The 27,614-nt window shown below is 28.7% G+C and overlaps 1 protein-coding gene across 3 annotated transcripts in view; it reads left to right on the forward strand.

The window, feature by feature from the left end:
- The window catches only part of LOC142330110 (casein kinase I-like), a 98,329-nt gene that overhangs the window by 23,027 nt on the left and 47,688 nt on the right, over positions 1–27,614 (forward strand). For all 3 annotated transcript variants that reach the window (XR_012757686.1, XM_075375185.1, XM_075375186.1), the window contains exons 4-5: positions 18,147–18,295; positions 20,376–20,604. Coding sequence is in view for 2 of the 3 variants with exons in the window: in XM_075375185.1 (XP_075231300.1) it covers positions 18,147–18,295; positions 20,376–20,604 (378 nt within the window). In the remaining variant the exon portion in view is untranslated. The remainder of the gene's footprint in view (positions 1–18,146; positions 18,296–20,375; positions 20,605–27,614) is intronic.

The raw sequence follows: 27,614 nt of genomic DNA on the forward strand, positions 1-27,614 counted from the left end.
AACTGTAATCTCATTTTTAGATTCGGATTGCCCTCTGATATTGCTATTTTCCTCTGAGGTTGTTACTCTTTTTTCTTACTCCAAAACCTCACCTGATACTATTTCTGTTTCTACTAATAAATGACTTTCTATGCTTTACTGTGTATGGTAGTTACTTTCTCTGCACTGATTACAAAAATTATAAAGCTTAGAATACAAATTTGTAAACAGAATTTTTCTATCAAGTTTTGTTTAAAAGAAATGACACATTAAAAATCCATAAATCAATTTTATTTTATCTATTAGTAGTTATATTAGAAATTCTTAGCCAGTGCTTTTTGCTTTTAAATAGCCTTAGGCACATGTTAGATTAAAATGCAGCAGTAATCTGCTAGCATATTAGCCACCATGTAACAGATTACCATCATATAGAATAAATTCACTTGTATGAAACATTAGTCACATTAATATCTTGTGCCATAAACTAGGTAATATTCTTCTGTAAAATAAATCTTACTTTTCTGCTTTGAAATCTAATGTACTTTAAAAAAATAAATAATTTTGTAAATCATGTAGAAGATCGGTTCTTTAATTTGTTAAGTCATTGAGAAAATCTTATTTACATTGGGATAAAAAATGGGGCTGATAGTACTCTTATTTGAAATTTGATTTGCTATTGTTTTATTTGCTACTGTGTAGATTAGACAATTTTTTAGGAACTTTGGAAATAAGAATTTCACTGAAAGATCAGGTTTGATTGTATGTAGCAGTGAATAAAAAAAAGTTAAGCCTTATTGGAAATTCCAGACACTTTGTACAGAAATAACAGTTGTTTAAAGAAATATTTGGTTTTACCTCAAATGAGAGGAATACCAAATGATTTGGCCTTTATGTTTGTATTCACTTCCCTTTTAAATAACTACACAGGTCGGCATATATTACTAGGAGTTCATGTGTTATCTGAATCGTATATTTTACATTCTAATTGTATATGATTTAAATTTTTTTTAATGAAAGGTGTAATATTTTTTCTAAGTAATTGTATAATGAACATATTATACATAACGATCTCAAGCTATTCGCACACTTAAATACATGAAAAAATATTGTTTTAATCACTTATTAGGGCAGTCACACAAGAGTATAAGAAAATTTGTAATTTTTTAAACATTGTCCTAACATGTCTTTTATCATTACTTATCGATAACTATTTAACTTTAATGAAGTTAAAAAAAATTAATATGAACATATTAATAAAATAAAAAATTATATAAACTAATTTAATGATTTTTATATTTATATTTCCTGGAATATGGTATTGAGAATGGCAGACAATTGTTATATCATACTTTCCTCAGTTTGTTTGTGGTTTAAAAACCATCCTTTCAAGGTTACCTCTAATTTTGGAAACAAGAAAAAGTCTGCGGAAGCCAAGTCTGGAGAGTAGGATGGATGGGGCACAATCATTGGATTGTGCCCCATCCATCCTACTCAGCACAAGACAAAAGACAATTCTTTTGTCTTGTGCTGTGTCAGATATAAGTGGATGAGAATGACATGTGAGCTGGCTTCTCACGGTACAACATCAATTTCTGGTTTTCCCAGAGCTCAGGCAGGCTCCTTTCTGCATATAGCATCCTTCAAATATTGCCAAATTTCCATGTTGAACTCCTTTACTGTTTGATCACATGTATATATTCTTAACAGACCAATCTTTTCCAATCAAAAAAAACTTTCATCACATTCATTTAGGCTGACTCAGGCAGGCTTTATTGGTTGCTTTCTCACTCATTGAGATGTTTGCAGCTTGATTTGTACATCTTGCCTACAAATCCAAGTCTCATTTCCTGTTACAGTGTTTTTCAAAATGTTTTCATTAGCTTAATAAAAACTATCTTAACATGGTTAAGATAGTTTTTATTGATGTTCAGAACTGCTGATTATATTGTGATGAAATAAAAAAACTTAACTGTGCTTCATTAATTTGACTCGGCTTATACCCCAGACTACTTCTTTTCTCTTTATAACATTATGGCATTCAATGTTTCCCTTAATTGTGAAATTTCTTTCCAATACATTTGAGCAAGTAATTTATTTATTTTTGTATATTTTGTCTTTTTCTTTTGCAGAAGTTATATAATAATGAATAGTTATAATTTATTGTATCTAATCAAAATATTGCTTTCAAAAGTTTTTTTATTATTTTACATGTTTCTAAAATTTCTAAGTTGTGTTTGTAATCGGTAATAGTATGTTTTTGTTGTAGCAGATGGTTAGCTATATTAGAAATGCCTCTCTTCTTGTTCCTGTTTGCATTATAATGCTGTGCGAACCTTTTTTTAAAAGATTGTTGGTTTTACTGATGTTTATACCATTACAATCATTATGTTTAATCTTAAATATTTCACTTAAATGTTCTCCAATAATATTATTATTTCTAATATCCCTTAAATATTTTAAAACATAGTTATTAGGTTTATATATTTTTTATGTTTATCTTTATTGTTAACATCAATAATTTTTTTCTATGATCTTATTTGTATATGGGTATTGTATGAAATAGTTATTACTAAGTTTTTTAATTATTATTCTGCTGTAATGTAAAACTGTTTTGGTGTTTGGTTGTTTGTTTTTAAAAATCTCTTTCGATTTGATTATCAAAACCATTGGAAACTGCTGTTTATTTTATCATATTTATTTTGTTTTTGAGTTTATCTGAATTTTGTTTGTGTATTGTAAAACTCTAAAAATTAAATTTTTATATGTATCAATTTTTTGTGACCATAGATGATAGATTCTTTGTGTATAGTGGTGTGATTTATGGTTTGTTTTCTATAAATGGATGTTTCTTTAATGTTTCAGTTTATTTCAATTTCAATGTCCAAGAAGTGTATTTTTCTGTTAATTTCCATTTCAAACATGAATTTTAAGTCATTATTATAGTTATTATGTATATTTAAAATAGGTATATGTCTGTCATTTGTAGTTGGATTGACCAACATATTGTCCACATACCTAAGCCAAAACAATATTTGATTATTCAAAATATCATTAATTATGATGTTTTCAAAATGTTATAAGAAAATTTTGGAAATGATTGCAGATAAAGATGAACCCATAGGTAACCCCTTGGTCTGTAGGTAACAGTTGTCCTCATTGAAAAAAAAAACACAAAAAAACATTAAACAAAAATGAATATTTTACTTTATCTTCTTTTTTATCTACAGGTATTTAAACAAATAGAATAAATGAAATTTATGTTGGTATTTTGGGATGTTAAAAATACTCACTTGAAACTTCTTTGATAGTCATGGAATTCTGATGGTAACAAGGTTTATTGGCATAGGTCAGATGTTAATTCTTATTGTAAATAATAAGTATGAGAATTCATTTAATTTCGTCATAGGCAGCATAGGGTCTTTGTTATATATTTAAAAAAAGTTTTTATTCATTTAATGCAATTAAAATAATGTGATAACTCACATTCAGGTTTTTTCTCAGGAGTTAATATCTAATTTATCTTCACCTTTAAAAGAAACCTTTAATTTCTATTCGCCTTTAGAAGAAGAATTGTGTCAGAACTAGATGATGTATTAGAAACTTTAATAAGGTTACTAATTTTTAATTACAATTAACAATTAAGTTGATGTAAGAATTTTTTTTTGTATGAAAATATAATGTAGCTATGAAATTATGTAAAAAGGAGGAGAAGAGAAATAATGAATAAATAAATAAAATAAATCTTCACTAGTTTTATAAGTTTTAGTTTTGAAGTTATCCTGATTAAAATCACTTTTTTTCTGGGCTGTTTTCATTTTTGTCACTTTTAGTAACAATTGAATATAATAACTGTCTTATTTCTTAGCATTCTTATTCCTATCTCCTTTATTTCTGTTTTTAAATATTCTTTAAGTATTTTGTTGTTCATATTCTCCAGCCAAAAGGTTTTATCATTTCCTTTTATATCAAACTTAACTTATTCACTTGTTTTAAACTTTCCAGCCTGTCGTTCTTATTTAGACTTCTAACATCCCACAGTTCACCTTGAACAGAGTCAGGTTTCTGTTTTTCTGATTATCTTGTGTTAAGTGTTCTGAACTTGAAGATATGTTTATGGCAATTTTTTTTGTAAGAAGATATAATTTTAATTTAAAAAGGAAAGTAATAAGGAAAATCATTTTTGTAGACAATAATAGCTTTAGTTTTGCATTGTAGAGTCAAAAGGCTGAAATTACTCTACTTCAAGTCATTGAGATTAGTTGTAATTCCTGTCATTTAGAAACTTAGTGACCACTGTAAATCTGTTGCCTTATATCAGGACTTATTTCTTTGTCAAAGTTTCCATTTTCCATGTTCATTTTGTTAGCATCTTTGTTAAGTCTTACTGTTTGTCAGAAATATATAAAAAGGGATTTACTGCAAGATTATTCTATTAAAGGAGTAATGGAGTTTATTTACATGTGACTGATGATTATACATTATTATATAGTACAGTATTCTTATTGACTTAGTTACCTCCTTGTTTAAGGTTCATTGTTCTTCCCTCTTAGTAACCTACCATCATACCCCAGATGTTAGCAGTTACTTTTTGGATAGTCCTTACTTGTGGCTATTCAACAATCTATGCCTTTCTCCTATCTATAACTAGGGAATGTGCCCTCTTAACAGCTAGATTTCTGATTTATAGTAAAATTCTGATTGTAGAATTAGGTGTGGGAAATATTTTTCAATCTTTATCATTGATAACTGTTTTTTTATTCAAATAACTTTTTGATACTTTTTGTATTCAAATGTTCCTAAATTTTATAATTTGATCTGTTTTAAAATAATTTTATAATACCTTGAAACAAGATTATCTTGATTTGATAGTCATTTTTTTTTACATTTTCTTGTTTTAATTAATCAATCATTGTAGAATGTGTTAAGTGTTCTGAATGTAATGTACTTGTAATGTACTATTCCAATATTAAAAATTGAAATAGTACTTTTTTTGCAGGAAAGATTGTTTGAAAATTATTTGCGCATTAATCTTTATGACCTTATTTTTCTAAAAAGGTGCATGCTCAGTTGTGTAAGGCCATTTATTTTATTATTTTGTGATCAAAATGAAATGAGGTATTAAGGAATCTATAAGTTGTGTAGAAAAATATATTTATATTTTAAACTCTTCATGTCTGCATAATTGTCTGTATGATATTTTTTTTATTGTTATTTAATGTAATAATTATTTCTCAATGATGTGTTTTATTTTTACTAATAATAAATATTAAATATTTTGGCATTGCTTTGCTTTGAAATTAAAAAAAAATGGTAGTTTTGCGTCATATCATGTGTACTATTTCAATTGAACAGTAGTTTGTAAACATAATGTACTATTTGAATTTTATTGAATGTATAATAGATGTGGTAGATCTAAAGATCTACCACAGGATGGTTTAAAATGCAATTCACAGTAGGATAATGTAAAATTTAAATTGTAAAATCCCCGTACTGGTAATGTAGTCTTTATTATTTGTTGTTTACACTTAAATAAAACTGTCTTAACATTTATGAATCAGTTGATGTGTTAGATATTGTGCAATAATGTATTTTTTCTCATGATTCTGTGAATTGGCAATAACTGAATCTGTTTGATGAAAAATTTAAAATTGATTAAATTCTACCCTTTAGTTAGCTTCAACTTTTCACTATTATTATATGGTTAATTTCATACATGTATTTTTATCGTCATTCATAAATCTTTCTGTTCAGATCATGATGGTTTACTCATTATTTCTTTAGTGTGTGACTTATGCTAAATTTATTTTTACAATTAACATTTTTTTTAAATTTTATTTATTAAAGGTTTTATTTATTTATTAAAGGTTTAATTATTTGTCATCATGTAGTCTTAGGGGGGGGGGGGTTATTTATTACTGCTTATCTGGTACTGTTTTCTTTTTTGTTTAACTGGATTTTAGAATGTGCTGTGATAGTTTTTATTTAAAAATGTTATTTTAAAACTTTTAAGATAGGTAATATTTTTGTTAGCTTCTTTTTATATGATGTAAACATCTCTTGTATGGCTAAATTTTGTTTATATTTTAAGTAAATATTCTTTTTTTTAATGGAAAAACCTAAAAAAATCTCGTAAGAATTGTTTTTATTGTATTTTGTAGAAATGATATTTTTCATGTTTCCTTGTAATCAGTAGAAAAAATGTATTTAAAGATGGGCAGTTATCTGTATTGTGTCAGTACTAATAATTTGAATGTATTTTTTCTTGCAAAAGTTAAAAAGTGTATTAGTATATAGCCTCCTCTCCAAGCTATTTAAAGCCCACTAGAGGTTTTTTAAACAATTTAAATACATGTAAATTATACAAATAAAAATACTTTAACAAAAAATAAATAAATAAAAATAAAATAGTTAACCAAAACCATATTCATTATCATGTTAGTAAATTATATATCAAACACCACATCATATTTTTGAACACAATATACTGCAGAACTTTTTTTCATGTAACTCAATATAATGATACTATATTTATCAAATTCCGGCCTCTGTGGCACGAGTTGTAGTGTCTCGGCCCGTCATCCAGCGGTCCTGGGTTCAAACCTGGTCAGGAACAGCATTTTTAATACACTGCATTTCCATATCCCATGCACAAGCTTCAGGCTTATGTGACAATATCAAGCAAAAAAAAAAAAAAAAAAATTAAGAAATCTTCCCACCAATTAATTTACTTTAAAATTAATAGATTATTTTTTACAAAAACAATATTTCTCATTCGATGGTGATTTTAATAAAATTAATTATTTTTTAGCATCCATTTATTGCATGCATAAGTAAACGCTCAAATAATTTTAAGTAATATATTCTGAATTGTTAAATTTATTTCTTTTGTAACCAATCCTCATTTTTAACTGTTAGAATTTTATTGAATATAGAAAGCTTGTTAAGTAGTATATACACTTTAGTAGTATAGACCATTTCCATTTATTATTTTATAATTAATTGCAATATTCGTAACAGTGTTCTGAAAAGTTCTTACCATGTTTTCCTTTGATTTTTCCATTCAGACAAATGCTGGGGGAGTTTTTTTTTATTGATGTAGTTGCATACTTACCTGGTCGTGATGTGATCTGAATTATGGTTATTGTGTACAGATCAGAATAAAATATTTATTTACTTAGTACGTTATATTCAATCAAAGAGAAATATATTTATATAGATTAAAATAAATAAATTAAAATTTAAAAAATAAACAATAATAAAATTAATATAATTTTAAGTATAAACTATATATATTATATTTAAAATTATAATTTAAACAAGGTAAAAGGTGGATTAAAAAACTTCATTTGTATTACTAACCTAATACATATTATTCTGCCTCCTATTTTATTATTATTTATATTAATAATAGTATTCTAGTTCTCTTACGACATGAAACTTCTGGAAATATGTGGGAAAATTGAAGACTTTGAAGTAAGATTAACGTGCTGTGGTCAAAGCTGTATTTATTAAACTGGGTTCTTTTAGATCAACACAGTTTATTAATTAATCAATCATCTTATTTTTTCAAATTAGGCATATATTAAAGTTCTTAAATTTTCTTAAAGAATGACTAATAGTAATAAGCATTCGGTTGGTCTTAACTGTGCTAGTGCGATGGTCTAAACTGTACCAATGTGCCTATGCAATAGAATTTATTTTTTAACCACAGATATGCATTCAAGCTTCTATAGATTTGTGTATCGAATGAGTATACTTGATATCGACTGTTCATAATAAATATAAGTTTTATCTTTTTCATTCCTATGATGTATAGTAGTAATATTTTTGTAATTTTATGTTATGGAGACAATATTAAAAATGTAGGTTATATTTACAGTATTACCACAAAATATGAAGTAATTGAATTGGAGATTATTAGGTGAATTATTGCTTGTAACAATCTATATACGGCTTCATCTAGTATTGTTTATTGACTTCTATAACATTTGTCATTTTAGCAATCAGTGAGCTAGTATGTTCAGTCTATATTCAAGCTTCTATAGATTTGTGTATCGAATGAGTATACTTGATATCGACTGTTCATAATAAATATAAGTTTTATCTTTTTCATTCCTATGATGTATAGTAGTAATATTTTTGTAATTTTATGTTATGGAGACAATATTAAAAATGTAGGTTATATTTACAGTATTACCACAAAATATGAAGTAATTGAATTGGAGATTATTAGGTGAATTATTGCTTGTAACAATCTATATACGGCTTCATCTAGTATTGTTTATTGACTTCTATAACATTTGTCATTTTAGCAATCAGTGAGCTAGTATGTTCAGTCGGTGCCAAGAATTATTTTAATAGTAACTTTTGAACACAAAACTATACATAAAAAAAAAATTATTATATATGATAAAATTATTTACTTAAATAAAAAATATTTAAAATACAAATATAGTATACAATTCTTTTTTTATGATATTTGAATTGATTATATATTTTATAAGATTATAGCATTTTTTTATCTGATTATAGCATTTCTCTTATGTTTGTACTGTAGTAAACTAATGGTTTATTCAGTTGTTGGTGGGCAGTGTCCTTGAGTTCATATTCAATTAATTTGTTTTTTTTTTCATTCCAATAAAATAATGTCTATACTTGTAGTAAAGATAAATTTCTTTTCTTTTTTTTTGAATGAAATGATTTTTTAATTTCGAAACAAAAAAAAAAGTTTCTTAGAAAAATGTTATAACTATCCTCCTCATTTTTAACTTTATGAATTTTATTGAATACGGAAAGCTTTTTAAAAAATAGCAGTAATGAATCTTTCTTTGAGCAGTATATTTTATATTAAAATACTAATTTTATTTTTAGATTTTTGCTCATTGTAGTCTGAGTATTTTTTTTCTTAAAATTTAAATTCTTTGAATGTGATAAATACTAATTAAAATCTATTTTATATTGCCATCATATTTGTTAAATTTTATTACTAAACCTGGATTATTTTATAGCTTCTAAATTAAAATGTAGATTTCTTAATGAGTATTTTGCAATTTCCATTCCTATTATGGTTATTCATAGAATCATGTATGTTTTGCAATAAACTACATATTTGGATTTTTAGTCCAGCAATTAAGGGTATTTATTGAACTTAATAAGGATATATAGCTAAATAAGTGTCTCAATTTATTTGGCAAGTTTGTAAAAAAATAATTAAATGATATTCCTAATAACAGATAGATCAGTCGGAATAATACAAATCTGTTTATATATACGGTAGAAATAGAACTGTTGTTTTATTGTTTTTGGTGTGCTATACCTTGAATACAAATTCTTTAACTTAAATGTATTCATCATGTTCAAATTTTACTTGTTCATTAAATATATTTTCATTGCTGTTTATTATTTGTATTTTGGGGAGTACTTAAGGTAATAAATAATAACATAGTAAGGTGTTGTTTTTTTTTTTAAATGACTGTTTCTCTTAGGCTTTGCAATTTTTTTTACTAGTTAATCCTTATGAACATGTGATTTTTTTTTTGTTGCACAATTTTCATGTCTTTTGATTATCTTTGTAATATTTAATCATATGAAGCTAAAATTATATGTGATCTAGAATATGTAAATCATTTAAAAATAGTAAATGTCAGTATTAAATCTTTTTTGTGTTTGTGTACTTAAGTAATTTTTTTGAATGAGTTTTAAAATATGTAGTGCAATAATAATATTATTAATAGTAGTAAAAGTAGCATGGTGGTGATAGTAAAAGTACAACTCCATTAACAATTGTTGTTGTAAGAGCTGCTGTAATGCCCTTTTGTTGTTTGCCTGATGTATGGTTTGTCTGTTTTTCTTTTTTTTTCCGTAGAAATATATATTAATCAACTATGACATTCAAAAGTTATATTTGGACTTTTCTGAATGTCATAATGTCATTTCATTCATTCATACTTGTCAATGTAACATGTGTATTATGGAAATTAAATGTAGAGTTACTACATACATTTAGTGTGGTTGAACTTGATCGCAGTTTTTTTAAACATAGTATTGAAATTACTTCCGTTCTGATGAACGCCTTCCAGATGTCCATCCAGATATCCAGGTATTTGATAGCATTCGGAACATCCATCCAGTATTCTCCCACCCATAGATCCACCCGATGAAAGCCTCCTCCCATCATTGTGACAACTCTTGTTTTTTTGGTCACAATCTAAGGCCCCTCTCCTCTAATCAGTCTTGCACTGTTCTAATGGCCTCTCTAGCAATCTCGGTTACATCTTCCTCCGTCCTCACCATGACCAACATGGCGAGGTCATCGGCGAATGCAACACAACAACGGTGACTCCTCAGAGGGAAATCTGCACTGAGCATCCCATCATACACCAAATTCCATAAAATGGGATCCAGGATGGACATCTGCGGTACGCTGCTCGTGATACTGAATCTTAACCTTCTTTCTCCTACTGTGTATATTAGGAATCTATTAGCTAGGTCTTGGAGAACCCATCGGGTTGGTCTAGTAGTGACCGTATCTTCGCAAATCAGCTGATTTTGAAGTGGAGAGTTTTCAAATTCTAGTAAAGGCAGTTACTTTTATACAGATTTGAATACTAGATCGTGGATACCGGTATTCTTTGCTGTTTGGGTTTCAATTAATCACACATCTCAGAAATGGTCTACCTGAGACTGTACAAGACTACACTTCACTTACATTCATACATACTATCCTCATTAATCTTCTGAAGTAATACCTGACAGTGATTCCTGGAGGCTAAACAAGAAAAAAATATAAAAAGGTAGTCTTGGAGAAGCCTCCTACAATGAACCTTGTATTCCTCGGTCATGAACTGTAATATTGATGACCATTTTAGGGAACCGAACGCATTTTTGACATCGAGTGTAACCAGCAATGGGATCAGCTTCGTCCTTCAAGTGTTGGTTGCCACCCAATCAGCTCGTTCGATGATAACCCTAACTGCATGCACCATGGACTTCTTTTCCTGAAAGCCGAACTGATTTTCGTAAAATCCTACTGTTGACCCGATGTTCTCTAGTATGCATCTCACCAGCATCCTCTAGTAATTTACCAAAATTGTTAATGAGATGGTCCTATTGGATTTCAGGTTCATCAGGTGTGTCCAGTTTATGAAGCAATACTAAGCTCTCCTCCTTCCAGGAAGGAGCGATTTGCCCACTGAACAAAATTGGCATTCATGATATCTAGCACTGCCACTGGAACCACCTCCAGCATAATCTTAACTACTTCCACTGGTAGTCCGTTCAGCCCTGGACTCTTTCTCAACCTTATTTGCCGCCCTAACGCTAGTAGTTCCTCCATCTGGAAAGGCTTTATTACTTTCACTTCCACCATGTTCCGTAGCAGGGCTGGATAGACTGGATACAGGGTCACCACACAAGTCCATACCTTCTCCTCTGAAAGCACCGGTAAGCAGCACCCGAACTTGCTTGGTGGCCCCTCTGTAACCTTTTCCTCAAGGGTCATTATCTACTTCCTTTTCCAGCTCTTTCTAAGTCCTGCTCTTTTCTATCTTTATTTAGAAGCAGTACCTATTTCTTGCGTCCACATACCTCAAATGGGCTGCAGTTTTGTCATCAACTACCCTTCTCCAAGCTGCCTGTTGATATAGTCTGTGAGTAGCACAGGCGCGCCGTCGAAGAACCATGAAGTCCATTTAACAAAATCTAGGTGGCACTAGAAACACATCATAAAAGTGCTTTCATGCATAATACTAATTACAATTCACATTCTATGAAATATTGACTGATATTCAGATAAACTTTTTCAAACTCTCATATCTGAAACATTTTTCATTTATAAGTGTAAGAAATACCAAAATCAGAGATTTATATTTACATATGGTCTAAAACTTTGTGTTTGGTTATTGAGCTTTAAAACTAATAATAAAAATATGTGTGTACTTTTTGAACTCTTAAATTTTTTCCATTATCTGTCTCTTATTTTTTAATAATTTTTTAAGTTATTTTTTTTTAATAATTTCTGATATTCAGTCTGTTTTTCAAGTTTTGCCTGTTATTAAAAACTTTATGAGGTAATTATCATGTAAGAGAGTCAGGTGGGATTCAAACTTTAAAAATTTTGGTTTTTTTTTAATGAATTATACTCTAAATGTAGTAAAATTTTGGTAAAACATCATTTGGTCAAGGGGTCATCTGTGATCAAGAAATATTTTACTAAAAAATTGATTTTTAAGCTGTAATTATATCCAAAATACAGTGCAATTTTGATGATAAAAGTGTCATTTGGACAAGGGGATCAAATCAAACAAAAATTATTTATTGAACTTTATTTTTTCTCATTTGTGGGTTAAATTTGCCTCCTGTACCAGATTACCCAGCTAATAGAAACACTATTAATAATAGTAGTGTTATTATTGGTTATGTATGGTTCATTAATTAATTTATTTTATTGTGGTTCAGATTGGAAATTGATTTTTATGTTTTTGTATATTTTGTTGTTGAACTTTTTGAGATGAGTATATTACTTTTTGTTCTTAAAATAATAATTAATAAAAAAAAACTCATTTGGAGAAAAGTAGTTAAGAAATCATACTTTTTTCTTTTAGTTAGCTGAAAGTTGTGCATTGGTCATATCAGTGTTCTATTTTTACAGTTTTATTTGTTAACTGTATGTTTTTATCCTCACTTTTTTGACAGTTGTTAAATTTTTTAGATAGTTTTAGTATGTTGTGCCATCCTTATTCTAAATTATCAGTTACATAAATAAATAAATATTTATTCAGATAAATTATCAGTTTTCTGCTCATAAAATTATCTTTGTGAAGTCTAATTTGTCTTGTTTCTCTAAATGTTTTGGTGTCTAATAATATTAACAAAAGTGAGACCATCAATCATACATTAATATACTTTGATTACAGTATTTAATCTTTCATAATTCTCTTTTTATGGAATGATGTTGATCAATTAGTTTTATATTGTATTTAGTGACTGTAACAGAACTTAACTATTACACAAAACACTAGATCATAAATTATTATATCTTCTTTTATGGAATTATATATATATATATATATATATATATATATATATATATATATATATATCCTTTGTCACGACTTTGCTCATACTATATAGAAGCTTGCATTTTCCATCAAGGTCAGGGGATATTTAGCTGTTCAGGGTGAGTGAACCCTTGCTGTCAGGGGGTTCTTCCGTGCTGAACCTCCCTGTATTTGTTAAACTATTCTTGTGAGAATAATAATGATAAATGAAAATTAAAGCCTGTTCAATTTATAAAAACTATTAGTGTATTACAATTTCTTCAGAGGAACAGTTTGAGAATACAGGACCATTAATTGGTTTTTACATTTTCTATTGCTGCTTTGCTTACAAAGTACACGATCAGAATTACAAACATAAATTACCGTAACAGTGTTGCCAAATTTCATAAATATTGATTAATAATGCAATAATGGTAGCATAAAATTCCAAAAATCTAAAAAAAATTTTTATTTTTTTATTCCTTAAAATATTAAAATTAAAAAAACCCAAAATTGATTTTAGATATTTATATCTGAAGAGTATTTGTGAGTCCAAAACTAGTGAATATCTTGTTTAGTATAATTTTAAATGGGGAAAATTTGTAATCAGTGTTCAAAATTGTTTTTACCATTTTTCACCCCATTCAAGGTCGAATTTCAAAAAAAATCTAGAAATTGATTTTTAGTTGTATGAAGATTACATATACAAAAAAAAAAGGTTATTTTTTTCATCTACTCTCCTGGTATATTAGGAAGGCAGGTTTAACAAACATAGGTGTGATGTTCTTTCTTCATAGTAGTGCTAATGTATTCAGGAGTTGCTGCTTTATGGTAGTTCGTGTAACAGCCATTATAATCTATCAGACTCATTTTATTGTATACATTAAGCCTATCGTTTACCTAGTTAAGATTGTAACAAATTGATACCTTCATTTGTTACAGATAAATTAAAAACATAGTAAATTTCATTGTTACTCATTTTAATCCTTTAAACTCAGAATTTCAAAAATTCTTTTCTTAGTGTTCACTTAGTTCTTAGAGTTCAATGTTAGAAGAACATATATAAGATTTTTCATTAATTTATATTCAGTAGTTTTTGTTGGGCGTCAATGAATCAGTCAGTCAGGAAAAATTGCTTAATAGATACAGATGTGTTTTATATATATATATATATATAAAAGCAAATTTATGAATTAAAATGTTTTGATGATGGATGATTAGATGAAATTAATTCTTAATCCTTTCTTCTGTGTTTGAAATTAAATGATTTTGATATATAAAATATGTATAAAGGAATGTCAGAAAATACTTTAACAATGTAAATTTATTATTTTAATAGGCAAAATAAAAATTACAAAAATATATTGATGGGTTATAAAAAAATTAGTGCTTTTATTCTACAGGAATAGTATGATTTTATATTTGTTCTGAGTAAGGTCCTGAGCAGTTAAAAATATATTAAGAAGGCAGGTTGAACAAATATAACTGATGTTCTATCTTCATAGTAGTGTTAATGTATTCAGGAGTTGCTGGCTTATGGCAATTGGTGTAACAGCCATCTTAATCTATTAGACTCATTTTATCATATACAGTAGGCCTATTGTTTACCTTGTTAAGATCACTGTGATTTAATAATAATTGTGTTAAATTTATGAATGCTATGTCCTCTCCGCTGGATAATGCTCAATAAAAAAATCTGATCTCAATTGATATCTGTTTTCTTGTGTATTTTCATTGTGTTGTATTTCTAAGTATTTGAGTCAGATGAACTCTCTTTTGTATCAAAATATTGTATGTTTATCTTTACATTCAATATTTGCAATATAGTTTTCATCTGTAATTAGCTATCAGTTGATTTTCTATTTTGAATCTGCTACATTTCAAATACTCTTTTACCTATCTGATGGAATTGCTACAAAAATAACATTCCCCATCTAATCGATCCAAATGATGTGTTCAATGATAGATCTACTCTCTGTTCATTCTAAGGAGATATCACATAAACACACTGCAGACGACAGTGTTGTGGAACAGTGTGCCTAAAAAATAATGCATACTAAACTTACAATTTTTTGTAATTCCTCACAAAATTTTTAATATGATAAAACCTACTAAATCAATAATATTCCAAACAATAACTACCATATTATTAAAAATAATTTAATAGTTAAAATATATAACTTGAACCTTACCACTTCGAAACATTAAGAAAATTGCTTATTGTATTCTCTGTCAGTGTCCAACACTGGATTCCCTTATTATATCAAATTGTCCATCAATTCCAGAAGTTGGCGTTGATGACGAATCATCTCTAATATTAATTATTAGTTCATCAACCAAAACATCGAGAAAATTATCTAAGTCCCACATTTTCTTTTCTTCTGTAACGTGCTTCACGCACTGTTTCCACTTATCAGTTGATAACTTGTTCACGCCTTTTTCAAGCAGGATTTTAATGTTTTTCATTTTATATGAATTATTATTTCGTCAACATAACCTTTTACTTGACTCCACACTAATTCAATTGGATTAAGGTTATAGTGATGATGGGGAACCTTAACACTGTATGACCTTTTGTTTCAGCCAAACATAGATTAAAAATTTATTAAATTTGTCACGATTGTGTTTTACATGTTCAAGGAGTTCTGCTTTTAAACTGTTTCTTCAAAGTGGATTTTTTTGATCAAAACCATAAAGCAATTTCTTATTTCCTCTATGAACTGTTTGGAATATTTTCCAGTTTTACACTATGGTACGGAGCATTGTCCATTACAACAGTACTATTTTTAGGTAATGACAATACTTTTTCAAATCACTTCCTATAATAATATCTCCATTCGTGTTATCGTGCTAGTCTCCTGATTTTTTTGGATTCAAAGTGTAATCCCCCATCTTAAAATCCCTTCTCATTGCCAATATGTACCACAGTTAATCGCTTTCCTTTATTTTTTGGAGGTTGCAACCTCTGCTTAATCTTGGCAGAAATGCTGTTTTTACTAATGTAACTGTCGTATCACACCAAATTCTAGAAGTGGTGTGGCCTTCATTTACCCACGTCTCATCCAAATAAAATATATTTCTACCCGCTTTTCTATAATTTGCTATTTTTTTAAAATAATTATGCCACCAAATTATGATCTCCTCTTGATCAACAATTACACGTTATTTCTTTTAATAAATTAAAAATTGATCGACAACAGTAATTTGTATAAACTAGTGAGTCCAATCTTTAGTAAACTCTTGACAGAGTTTATCACAGCCAACAATTTTTTTAAGGTTATTTCATTTTGATAAAAGAAATTATGTACAGTAATTTTTATTACATTTTTGTCAAATTCATCCCCATTTTCCTTGAACAGGTTTTTCACATTTTCTATTTTTAACAGGAGTTTCTACCTTTCCTTTCCTATTTATTTCAGTCCGTAATCTATTAATACTATTAACTGACACACCAGTAATTCGGAAGCAAGTTTCACTATCTCCTTTTTAACTAATGTAAGATTTTTCTCCAGCAGTTGATTGAATACATTTAGATTTTTTTTTTCACCACTTTGCAAATCTTTCCCTTTTCTATGCTTATTAAAAGATGTTCCTGAATTATAAGTCATATCAATAAACTATTCGAATACACACATATATAGGCTAATCACACTATCAAATCTCACAATAATCAGTAATAATCACACAATAACTGAATACACTCACGCACGCACACATAAAAAAAGTATTGAAACACAGAACTACAGTTAAAAGAAAATTAAAAATATCTAGTATGGAATAAGAGAATTTATACTGCAATTTTGAAGCTGATTATAAACAACGATATTTTTTTATAAACATCCGGTAGTTAGAACAGCTCGGCGCGTTCATTAGTGTGCTATATATACACGCACTACCACACTTGTAGTACATTTAGACTATACATTACTCATTTGAATTTTAATACCAAAACTGGGATGTAATTTCTGTCATTTATCTAGAAGTCTTCAAAGAGTTGTATGTGCCATATATAGATATTATATGCACTTAATTAATTTTTTGTCAGTATTTGCTTACTACACACAAATTACAGCCATTGAATGCAAGAATGAAGCCAACAGAAATTCACTTTTTACAAATTATATAATTGCTTCAGATTTTTTGGGCATACTGTTTTAAAATTTGGGCATCCCCTGTCGTCCAGACCCTGTTATATTACATTTTGTGTACAACTAAGTGAATTATACTCTTAAAGTATTTTTCTATTTAGTTTTTATAGGCAGGTAAATTATTTTGCGAGTTTTCACATGTGCGTGTGTGTTCAGCATTTATTTTACTGTTAATCTGTTTATGCTGTTTTTATTCTTACATCAATAGGAAATGTGGTTATCAGCTGTTATTTATTTGATTTAGTTTTATTTATTTATGTTTTTTTTGTTATATGTTTGAACTATCTAGGTATTGTGGTAAAGTCAATTACACTGTTGACTGTTTTTTAATCTTCTCGATGTTATACATTGGTCATTTTTATGTAGTCTTTTTATTTTATTAATGAATAAACAAATAAACTTTATATGATTTAAGTTTTTTTTTTGTTATGACACATTTTTGATTTATAGGAATGAGGATGCTTACCTGGAATAAAGATATTTCTTTTCTAATTTTTTATGTTGGTTGTATTTTATATTCAGTTATGTTTTATTTAATAATTTGTTATGATTGAGGGCTCTGTAGACTATTATATTGTTTTGTGGTTTTTTTCATGATGTATGTATTATGATTTTTTTTTGTTTGCCGATTTTCATTGTATTATATTTATATTTTTCTAAAAATTTTTTTCAAGCAGTAATAACTCCTTGGGTAGTTACATTGAAAAAAAAATAAAAAGAAAGTATGTTTTTATTTTAGTGTGGTGTACAACATATGAAAAATATTGTAACTTTTATTTCGATTGTCTGTATAAATTCAAGTTAAGAGAATTAAAAAAAAATATTCGATTCAGTTTTCCTCATTACTACATTGTATTGCATATTCACGTTTATAATCTTTTCTTCAATTCAGTGTAGTGATCATATAAGCAATGTACCTAGTAGAAATTAAGTATTTTGCGCAGTAATGTGAAATGAATCCTATAAAAATGATTTTTTTCAGTGGGGATACCGACAATAAAATGGTGTGGATCGGAAGGTGATTATAATGTTATGGTTATGGAACTCCTGGGACCCTCGTTAGAAGATCTGTTTAACTTTTGTTCTCGACGATTTTCCTTGAAAACCGTACTTCTACTAGCCGACCAACTTGTAAGTTACATTAATTTTACTTTTTTAAATTTTAAAATTTTGTTTTAAAATAAATACACCACATAACTAATAATTTTCTTTGCCTAAAAAATAATGTTGCTCAGGTGTAGGCAAAATACCTACTGATTTTTTTTTCCGGAAGCAGTTTAATGAGTTTCGATGATTGGAAAAGTAATTTGGTCTATAAAAAATAAGTTCCTTTGTCCTGAATTTGTGCTAAAAATAATGCTGCTGTATTTACTAAAACAGGGTCATGAAAATCAGGAAATTTAAATCATTAAATTCACTTAGAAAATTGGTTGTAATATTGCCACTATGAAAATTACATTAGGTGATAACAAGAAATATGTGTTAAGTTTTTGAACATACGTGAAGTGTAACCTTTACATCGTTCAAGAAATGTGCATCACTAACCCACATAAATTATTACTTCTACATGTGTATGTTTGCAAGCACAACAAATACAAAAATTCATCCTTTAGATCTTTTGTTTCATTAAATACTTCTAAGTGGTAATTACATTTTTTATTGAAGTGAATCACTTGTCTTCACCGATCAATTTCTTTTCCCCTCAAATTTTGTCAGGTGCCTAGTTCTGTACATATTCTAGCATAAAGAAAAATTAAAACATGTTTGTCAATCTATTTGTGGTTAAATTTCAATTCTATTTACCTGCTTCATTACAACTAGAATGGTTTTTTTAATGTTCATTTATATAATCTGTTGCTGTTCTTTATGTCCAAGGTTTGTAGAGGTTTAACATTGTATTATTAAGTTGTAAGTTACGTTTAATGGCTAGCTGTTTGATGAAAAAAAAAGTAATTGTAATTGTTCAATTAATGTAGATCCAATTGAAACAAAAGCCAATGAAGAATTAAAAAATATAACTACTGGGCATTGTTAACGTTGCCTTTAAAGAAGTGAAGAAAATTTTTCCCTAACAGTTCAAATTCAGTTACTAGTGTTGATGGAAATAATATATTCATTGTTTTTAGAAGCATACCATTATCAGCTGTGATCTATTAAGAATACAGAAGGTAAAAACTTTTTAAAATGACAGAAATCTCTAATATTCTAGTTTACCATAGTTAAAAAAAATCAAATACAGGAAATAAAAATGCTAATTCACTAAAAAAATGTTAACCATCAGCAGCACCATGGAACATTATTTTATATCAAAGGAAAATCATTTATAAACATTACGAAAAGAGCAGGATCTGAAATAGAGCTACGGATTCTACATTTGATGTAATCAATTGGAGAATTATTTGCCAAACCTGTCTTGTAGTCAGGATTTGGTCCAAACCTCTCTAGTGTTAAGGTCCTGATTCATATAGGAAGCAACTGGATAAGTTTCATTTTTTTTTTTAATTGGTCAAGCAACCAGCTTATGTTTTCTTTTGGGACACTTTAAATGGATTGACCCTACATTGTATTCTACATCATATCATTAGTAACAGTGTAAGTGACTATAACTGTTAGATTTTCTGATTTTAAAAAGTACTTGTCATTTGACATAGTTTATTTAGCTTAGTTACTTTTTTAAATATCTTAATTAATCGGTGAAAAAAATTACATGCCATGTTCTGTATAGTGCTTAATTTAAAAAAACAAAAAAAAACAATCTGAAATAATAATACCACAGAAGTTACATGGTAATGGTCATTGACAGAACGTTGTGATTACTGATAATGTTATTTACTGTAATGTCGGGTTTAACGAAGCAGTTTGTTGTTCGATGAATAAGAAAGTGAAGTTCAGAAAATAAGTAACTTAAATTTTTCGTATTACTTGTTATTTAAAATAATCAAATTACATAATAACACAATTACAAATATGACAATCTGTAAAGACACAGTTCCATTATAAACTCTAAAGCAGTATAATTAGCTGTATCCAGAACCATCTACTATTACTTATTTATATATTCATTGATTAAAGCAGTGCGGTAAGATTTTAAATACTTTTGTAGTGTGATTTCCTGTGGATTCTCAATTCTAATAGATAATTAGAAAGTGTAACATTATGCATATTTGTGCACATACATACAATTAATAATTTGATATTTTTTTATTTTCAGATAACTAGAGTAGATTATATTCATAGTCGAAGTTTTATTCATCGTGACATAAAACCTGATAATTTCCTTATGGGTCTTGGTAAAAGAGGTAATTTAGTTTATATAATTGACTTTGGTTTAGCTAAAAAATATCGAGATGCAAGGACACATTCACACATTGAGTATAGAGAAAATAAAAACCTTACGGGTACAGCACGATATGCCAGTATCAATACACATCTTGGAATCGGTGAGTACTAATTAAAACATTTATTTATATTATTTTATCGATTATGTTTTCCCTTCACTTGTCCTTATTTCCATCGCTTTATAATTTAATTATATTTAATAAACTATCACAATGTGTAAATGCAGGAAATATCTTTATATCCAATACTAAATATTCATTTAGTATATAAATTACTACATATGCAGGTAACTTCATCTTCCTGTATGTAATACTTATTAAAAACGTTGGTAGATATTAGTAATCTATAATCCAATCATAGGTAGTAGACTTAGTAATGTTAAACAATTTACAAATGTACAATGATAAACTAAAAATTCATAATTGAATAAGAAAGCAATAGAAAAATTTGTTAATGTAAAAATCTTTTTTTATAGATAACACAATATGCACTAGTATTATAAAAACCAGTTGTATCACTATAGACAAAAATTCACAACACCCATTGATGTAAAGAAGTATTAAAGTAAATACAACAATATGATTTTATTGTTATATTGAAGTAAGTACAACAATATGATTAACATGACACGCGTGCATGCATGTACGAGTGTACATGTGTGTGTGTGGGGGGGGAGTCCCCCCCACACACACAAAAACTAACACACTCACACAAAATAAAATGTTCATAAAATATGGTGACCCTTAAATAACTTTACAACTGTTAAACATAGAAAAATAAAATCAACAACCTCAAAATGATTTTTTCACTATAAGACCACCATACCCTAAGCCAGTGGTTCCAAACCAGTGTCGTGACACACTGGTGTGACTCAGTCCCTGTGGGTGTTGTAAAAGTTTAGAATTTAAAAATAAATTTTATGCCATTCAGAAAGTCTCTCTGAACAGTGTAATTTACATTTAAAATAAAATCTTTAATAGAGTAAAATTTATTCTGAAACAGACTGAATTCTGAAACAGTCAATACATACAACAATGCTGAGTTTAATTTTTCTTCCTGCTGATAATTTTGAGTGAAGGTGAACACTTGCAGCAATGCTTAGTTTACTCTTTCCACTTGGTAACAAACTGTTACGTTGTAAGATTTATCCCTCAGCCTAGGTGTTCAGTTTTTGGTCAAGGTAGCAGACACAACGTTGTTCGAGAAACCACAGTTTTGCTGATTTCGCAATAATGGGCTAGGGTTTGTCAACAAATCAATGAATGGTGTTATAAACAACATAACCCAAGGTTGTTTATTATTACAATTCTGACCTGTGTGCGAATGCTGTCAGCTGTTTGTCGGTCTGTTCTCTGTGTGCGTTGGGTGTGTTAGCTTCGGTGCTGTGTACATTGTTCTTTTGTTGTCAATAAATCGTCGCTTCAAGCTCTTTACGTGATTTAAGTTATCTAAAGACTTTATTTAATTTTTACTTCCTGCTCACGGCTGTTTCTGTATTGTCGGAAAAGCTAGAATTAGATTATTTTTTAAGTGAAATGTTGTGCTCGGTAAGACTGGTCGTGCTATGTGTTTTCATACTGTAAGTTAATTATGTGTTTGAATTCTTGTTTTTTTTTATCTTGTGAATGTAATGTTTATTCAATTATTCTCAGTTAAGTCTTCTGTTCTTGTAACACAAATGTTATTTACCATATTGTTTTCCTTTATTACAGTTGATGCATAAAATCTTCTTGCTTTTCTGGTATATTTATAAATTAAACAAACTTTAAATATAGTTGATGTGCTGTTTGATTTTTTTTCTCTCTTTCTTAATCACTACGAAATCCAGACCATCAGATCCTCTCAGAACACTAGGAATTTTTCAAGTCTGAGAGAAAAGTTTTGAAAATCAGCTTACACAAAGTAAGAAAGAATGCCTGAATAATTTAATAAAAGAACATTTAAATGTGTTACAAATTTCAGTAACAAAATACTTGCCTACCTTGTATGTTTCAAAGTTAGAATAAGAAATTTCTCCTTTTGATACATCTAATGTGATCAATGTACACAAAATGCCACTTACCTAACAGTCAGTAAAAAATTAATTGTTAAACTTGTCATGCCATTCTACCATGAAAACAAAATTTCTAGATACCTCAGTATAGTCCTTTTTGAATTTATGCATGATGGTCAGTATCCTGTAACTACAAAGAGGGCCATAAATGTTTTACTGTTGTTTTCAACATCGTTCTTGTGTGAATCAGCATTTTCCACAGTGAAGATAATGAAATCTGAACAGAGGAATTGACTGGTACATTTTGAAGATGATATTGCATGTTGGCCTGTCAACCACAAGGCAACATGTTGACGAACTTTGTGGAACATGGCGAACGCAGACTTCACGTTAATTTTAGGGATGAGTTTTTAGAAAAACAATAATATATTTTTTTAATCAGACTACTGGTATAGGTAGGTCAGTATTACAGGCACTTCTTACCTCTGTATTTCTCTGACGCCATTCGACATGCTGCTTGTATTTAGAGGAATGTGCCCACTTGCATGTTAACACCGATCTACGTGCTCTGGATATCTGATACTTAGAATTAAATACTACATACTATTATTATCGTTATCATTATTAATAAAAAACAAATGTGTTGTGATATTGTAGGTAAGTTTGTTAGTGGTTAAAAAAGGTTGGGAACCACTGTCCTAAGCACTCATGGGAGGACAACTTAAAAATTTTAAATGGAATGGTAGGGTTATGATGCACCATTTTAAAGGGCAATGAAGGTAAAAAGACATAAAAAAACTTACTTTTAGAATTTACCTAGAACTATTAGGTGCTTCTAGGTTTTATTGGTAATAACATTAACAGAGTAAGAGTTATTTACAAGAGAAATTTATGAGACTAAAAGATTTTTGGTTTTTAATGCAGAAAAAATTTTTATAGTGATTAAAGACACAAATAAAGATTTTTACATTAATTGTAAAAAAATAATATAAAGTTACTGTTTTACAAACTGAATAAACGTTTTTCAGGATTTGATTGGTATTCAGTTATCAACTAATGCCAAGTAATATCATAACAAAGTGTTGATATGGATAACCATATTTTTTCATTTGTGGTATATTTCTCACATCAGCTTAATTATATTGAGTATTTGTATAACAAAAAACCTTGCACTCAACAATTTTTATGTGCAAACAACAGCTCATGCTGTGCAGTGCAGTGCAGTGCTGCCATTCAAACTCACTCAAGCCAAAAATATTCAACCAAACTCGGTAAGCTTGGAAAATCATGGTGGCTGTTTCTGGGACAAAAAGGTATCTGACTGGGCATATTTTGTGTAGTTGTAACAATCACAAGGTATGTTGTAAAACACTTTCAGGATAGGCATGTAATTTAGAACTAAATGGTTTCAGTACACTGGTGAGTTGAAAACAGCATTTTGAACTGGCTGAAATCTTAGTAGACTTTTAAGAACAAGGTGTTACAAAGCTTGTTCTAGATACCAGAAATGCTTAGAAAACAATGATGGCTATATAAAAAATAAAATGGGTTTATGAATATGTAATGAGTAATACATGTTTTTATTCTCTTAGGTTTTTTATTTTTTTTATATGACCTACCAGCCAACACTTACCTAGATCACACTGGTGCAGTTAGTAGGCAATTGCTTCTGAAAATATTAACATTTTTAGTGTCAACATCTGATCAAATGAACGTCTGTAAATTATACGAAAATTGCCAACGTCCTTTTGTTAAATTAAAAATATAAACTGACTGTTTAGAAATATCTTATGTTACAGGAAAATATTTTCTGTTAAAGATAAATTTAATTTCAAAAGCATATATATACTCAGTTTAGTTAAATAAAACATAATTAAATCCCATGTTGGCCAACCTGTTGTGTTGACTTTACTTGGTTGTTTATAGTCGTGGTGTCATTTGTGTTCTGTTTATTTTTAACTGTACATTCTATTTATATAAAAACAATATAATTTATTCAGAGGTAAGACAGGACAATAGAATTCAGTTAAATAGTGCATTCATATGAACTTTAGAAAATTTGCAAAATCTCTGCACTTCAGATCGTTAATTGAGTGTTTTGTTTAGGATTTAAAAAAAATTTTAAACAGTTTATTTATAATATATATCAAACTGAAAAATTGGGTGTAAGTAAAAAACATATTTTTTCCTAGCGGACTGTTGATAATGTGTAAATAATTTTTTTCTATCGCCCTGAAGGGGCTGAAAATGAAAAAAAAACTAATTTTTCCATAAGTAAAATATTTTTAATTTTTTATAAATTTTTCTTTGAAAATAGTTGCATGTCCTCTTTTTTGGAGGTGGTATTATAACTCCTTTGTATGATTAGATGTAATCTTTGTAAGGAGTATATAATTAATATGAAAAAAGATCTACATAATTGGCTTTGGAAGAGTTTAAAAGTGAGTTATTAAAAATTTTATAAATTTTGGCTGTTATTTAACATTGTCAAGAAAGTGATGTATTAAACATAATAAAACAAGAATGGGAGAGAATTCTAAGTCAGTTTCTACTTTATTAAACAATCATTCAGATTACTAATTTTAAAGTAAATTTGTTGAATTTTGATTATTGACTGATTTCATAAATCTTTAATTTGTTGATCTATTCTGAATAAATTAATATGAAGTTTAATCATATCCTAAAATTTACTCAAGGTATGATTATTCTTGACTAAGCATGTATTTCATATAAAAATACTCCTGGAAATTTTACAAGGTAAACATAAAAAAGTTTGCACTTAAAGGGTTAACAATGTAACTTGATAATTTTTTTTTCGTCGTCTTATAATTAGCTAAAATAATAATAAAAAACAAAATGAAAGTCATTAACTCTTGGGTGTGTGTCAGTTCTTACATACTCATTTGGAGTTGTTCATTGTTCCCAGACAGATCTTGAAAACCTGAACACCTTGGTTCCCACAACATTAACAAAATACAGGATGCATCACCCTAAATCCGCAGTAGAACATTTGTATATCTCGTAAGAAGTTGGTAGAAGCCTCCTTGATCTGAAGTCGCTTTGTAACAGACAGATTGCATCAATGAAGAGATATTTTCTCTACACTTCTGAAACATTGTCAATGCACAAAGCAATAGTTACATCTGACAAAGGCTACTCCCCTCTAAAACAGAATTGACAATTTCTACCCAAATGTCATTACAACCAATGATAGGATCCAAGCATGGAAATCTAAGGCACTTCACGGTAGATTTCCCCATTCTCTTGAAAATGTTGATAAGGACCACATCTTCATGTTGGCTAAAGGATGGGTCTCTATTTGGAGAAACTGAGGTGTTTATCCATGCCATCTAGGACTAGGTCATTGCGACAAACAATTACAAATAGTTCAAAGAAAATCAGGACATCAGTGATGAGTGCAGAGTATGCCATCAATCATCAGAAACAATTGATCATTTGATAACTGGATGCTCCAACTTTGCTAACAAGGAATATCTGCATCAATCTTACAGTAAACATTGTTCATCAGGCATTGGCATTAAAATTAGGACTTGTAGATGACAGGGAGCATTGTCCTTATTATGAATATAAGACCAAACCTACATTGGAAAATGAGCATTATAGACTGTATTATGATCTATTCATACATACTGACAAATTTGTTGCTGCAAATAGGCCAAACATGGTTCTACACAACATTACAGAAAAAACTGCTCTTCTCATTGATGTCACTCACCATCAGATCACAATATTAATAAGGCTGAAACACGTTAAATAACCAAATACAACCCTCTGGCAATAGAATGTAAAGAAATGTATATACTGAACTCGATAGAAGTTATTCCTATTGTGATAACAGCAAACAGATTAATTAACAAAAATTTAAAGAAATACATAGAAAAGGTTGGCCTGGATCCTAAGTCATAATTCCAAAAGCCCAAAAATCTGTAATTTTAGATACGTGCAGGATTGTATGTACTGTCTTAAATGCTTCACAGCATTGAATGAGGTATGGCCCAATGGCCCCTGATACTGAAATTCCAGATGTGAATCTGAGACAAAAAAAAAATAGTGCTATAACTCATTTTTTCTTTCTTCAAAAAAGTAATTTTGGAATGAAAATTAAATTAGAAATATGTAAAAAATTAAATTTTTCGTAAAAAGCAACTTGACCTTTTAGATATTTAGTATTTTATATAAAATAGTCTTACCCTAAAGGGATTAATAAAGACACTGGATTTAATACAAAATTATATTTTTTATAAGCTTAGTCTGTATGCTTTTTGTATCCTTAGTTATATTTTGAACAAGTTTAGATGTTATTAGATTTTTCTCTATTCTTTTTGTATTTTGAACAAGTTTAGGTGTTGTTAGATAGCTGGCCTCTATGATGCAAGTGGTACTGTCTCGGCCTTTTATCCGGAGGTCCTGGGTTGAATTCTGGTCAGGCATGGCATTTTCACATGCTACAAAATTGTCATTTCATCTCGTCCTCTGGAGCACTACCTAACAGTGGTCCTGAAGGATAAAAAAAGGTGTTAGATTGTTGGAAAGGAAAATTAGGAAGCCTGGTTTTACTTGATAAGAGTTTAGCAATCAGCAGTTAGATATATTGTGCGCAAACTCCAGACAGATAACATAGTTCCTTAAATTGGTCCACAGACAGACCCCCTCCTCTACCAGGCACCAAGGATTTTCTCTCTTCAGGTACTGGTATCCTCACAAAGGAGAACATAGTACAGAAAAACTAGCAGTCACAGAATAAGTAATAGGAAATAAGAGATCAAAGAGACGGGATGGGTGGTAGGCTATTTATCAGGGTAGATCGGGATTTTAAAATGTATATTTTTTTTTTTAACTCCTGTTCTATCTGAAATAATTTGAACTTTTAAGTTATATAATTTTTTTTAAATAATTGATTAAATTTTTCTTTCAATAAATTTTCTTTATGTAACATATTAGTATTAAATTACATGGTATGAATTTGTACATATTTATGAAGTAACATGCAAAGAGTATTATTTTATATAGTAAAGTTTTGATAAATAATTGATATAATTTTTAATTAATAATAAGTGAAAAAGTTCTGCTAAAATAAGTGAAAAAGGTATTGCTTTA

This window comes from Lycorma delicatula, chromosome 9, assembly GCF_047948215.1.
Source record: "Lycorma delicatula isolate Av1 chromosome 9, ASM4794821v1, whole genome shotgun sequence".
Taxonomy (NCBI): domain Eukaryota; kingdom Metazoa; phylum Arthropoda; class Insecta; order Hemiptera; family Fulgoridae; genus Lycorma; species Lycorma delicatula.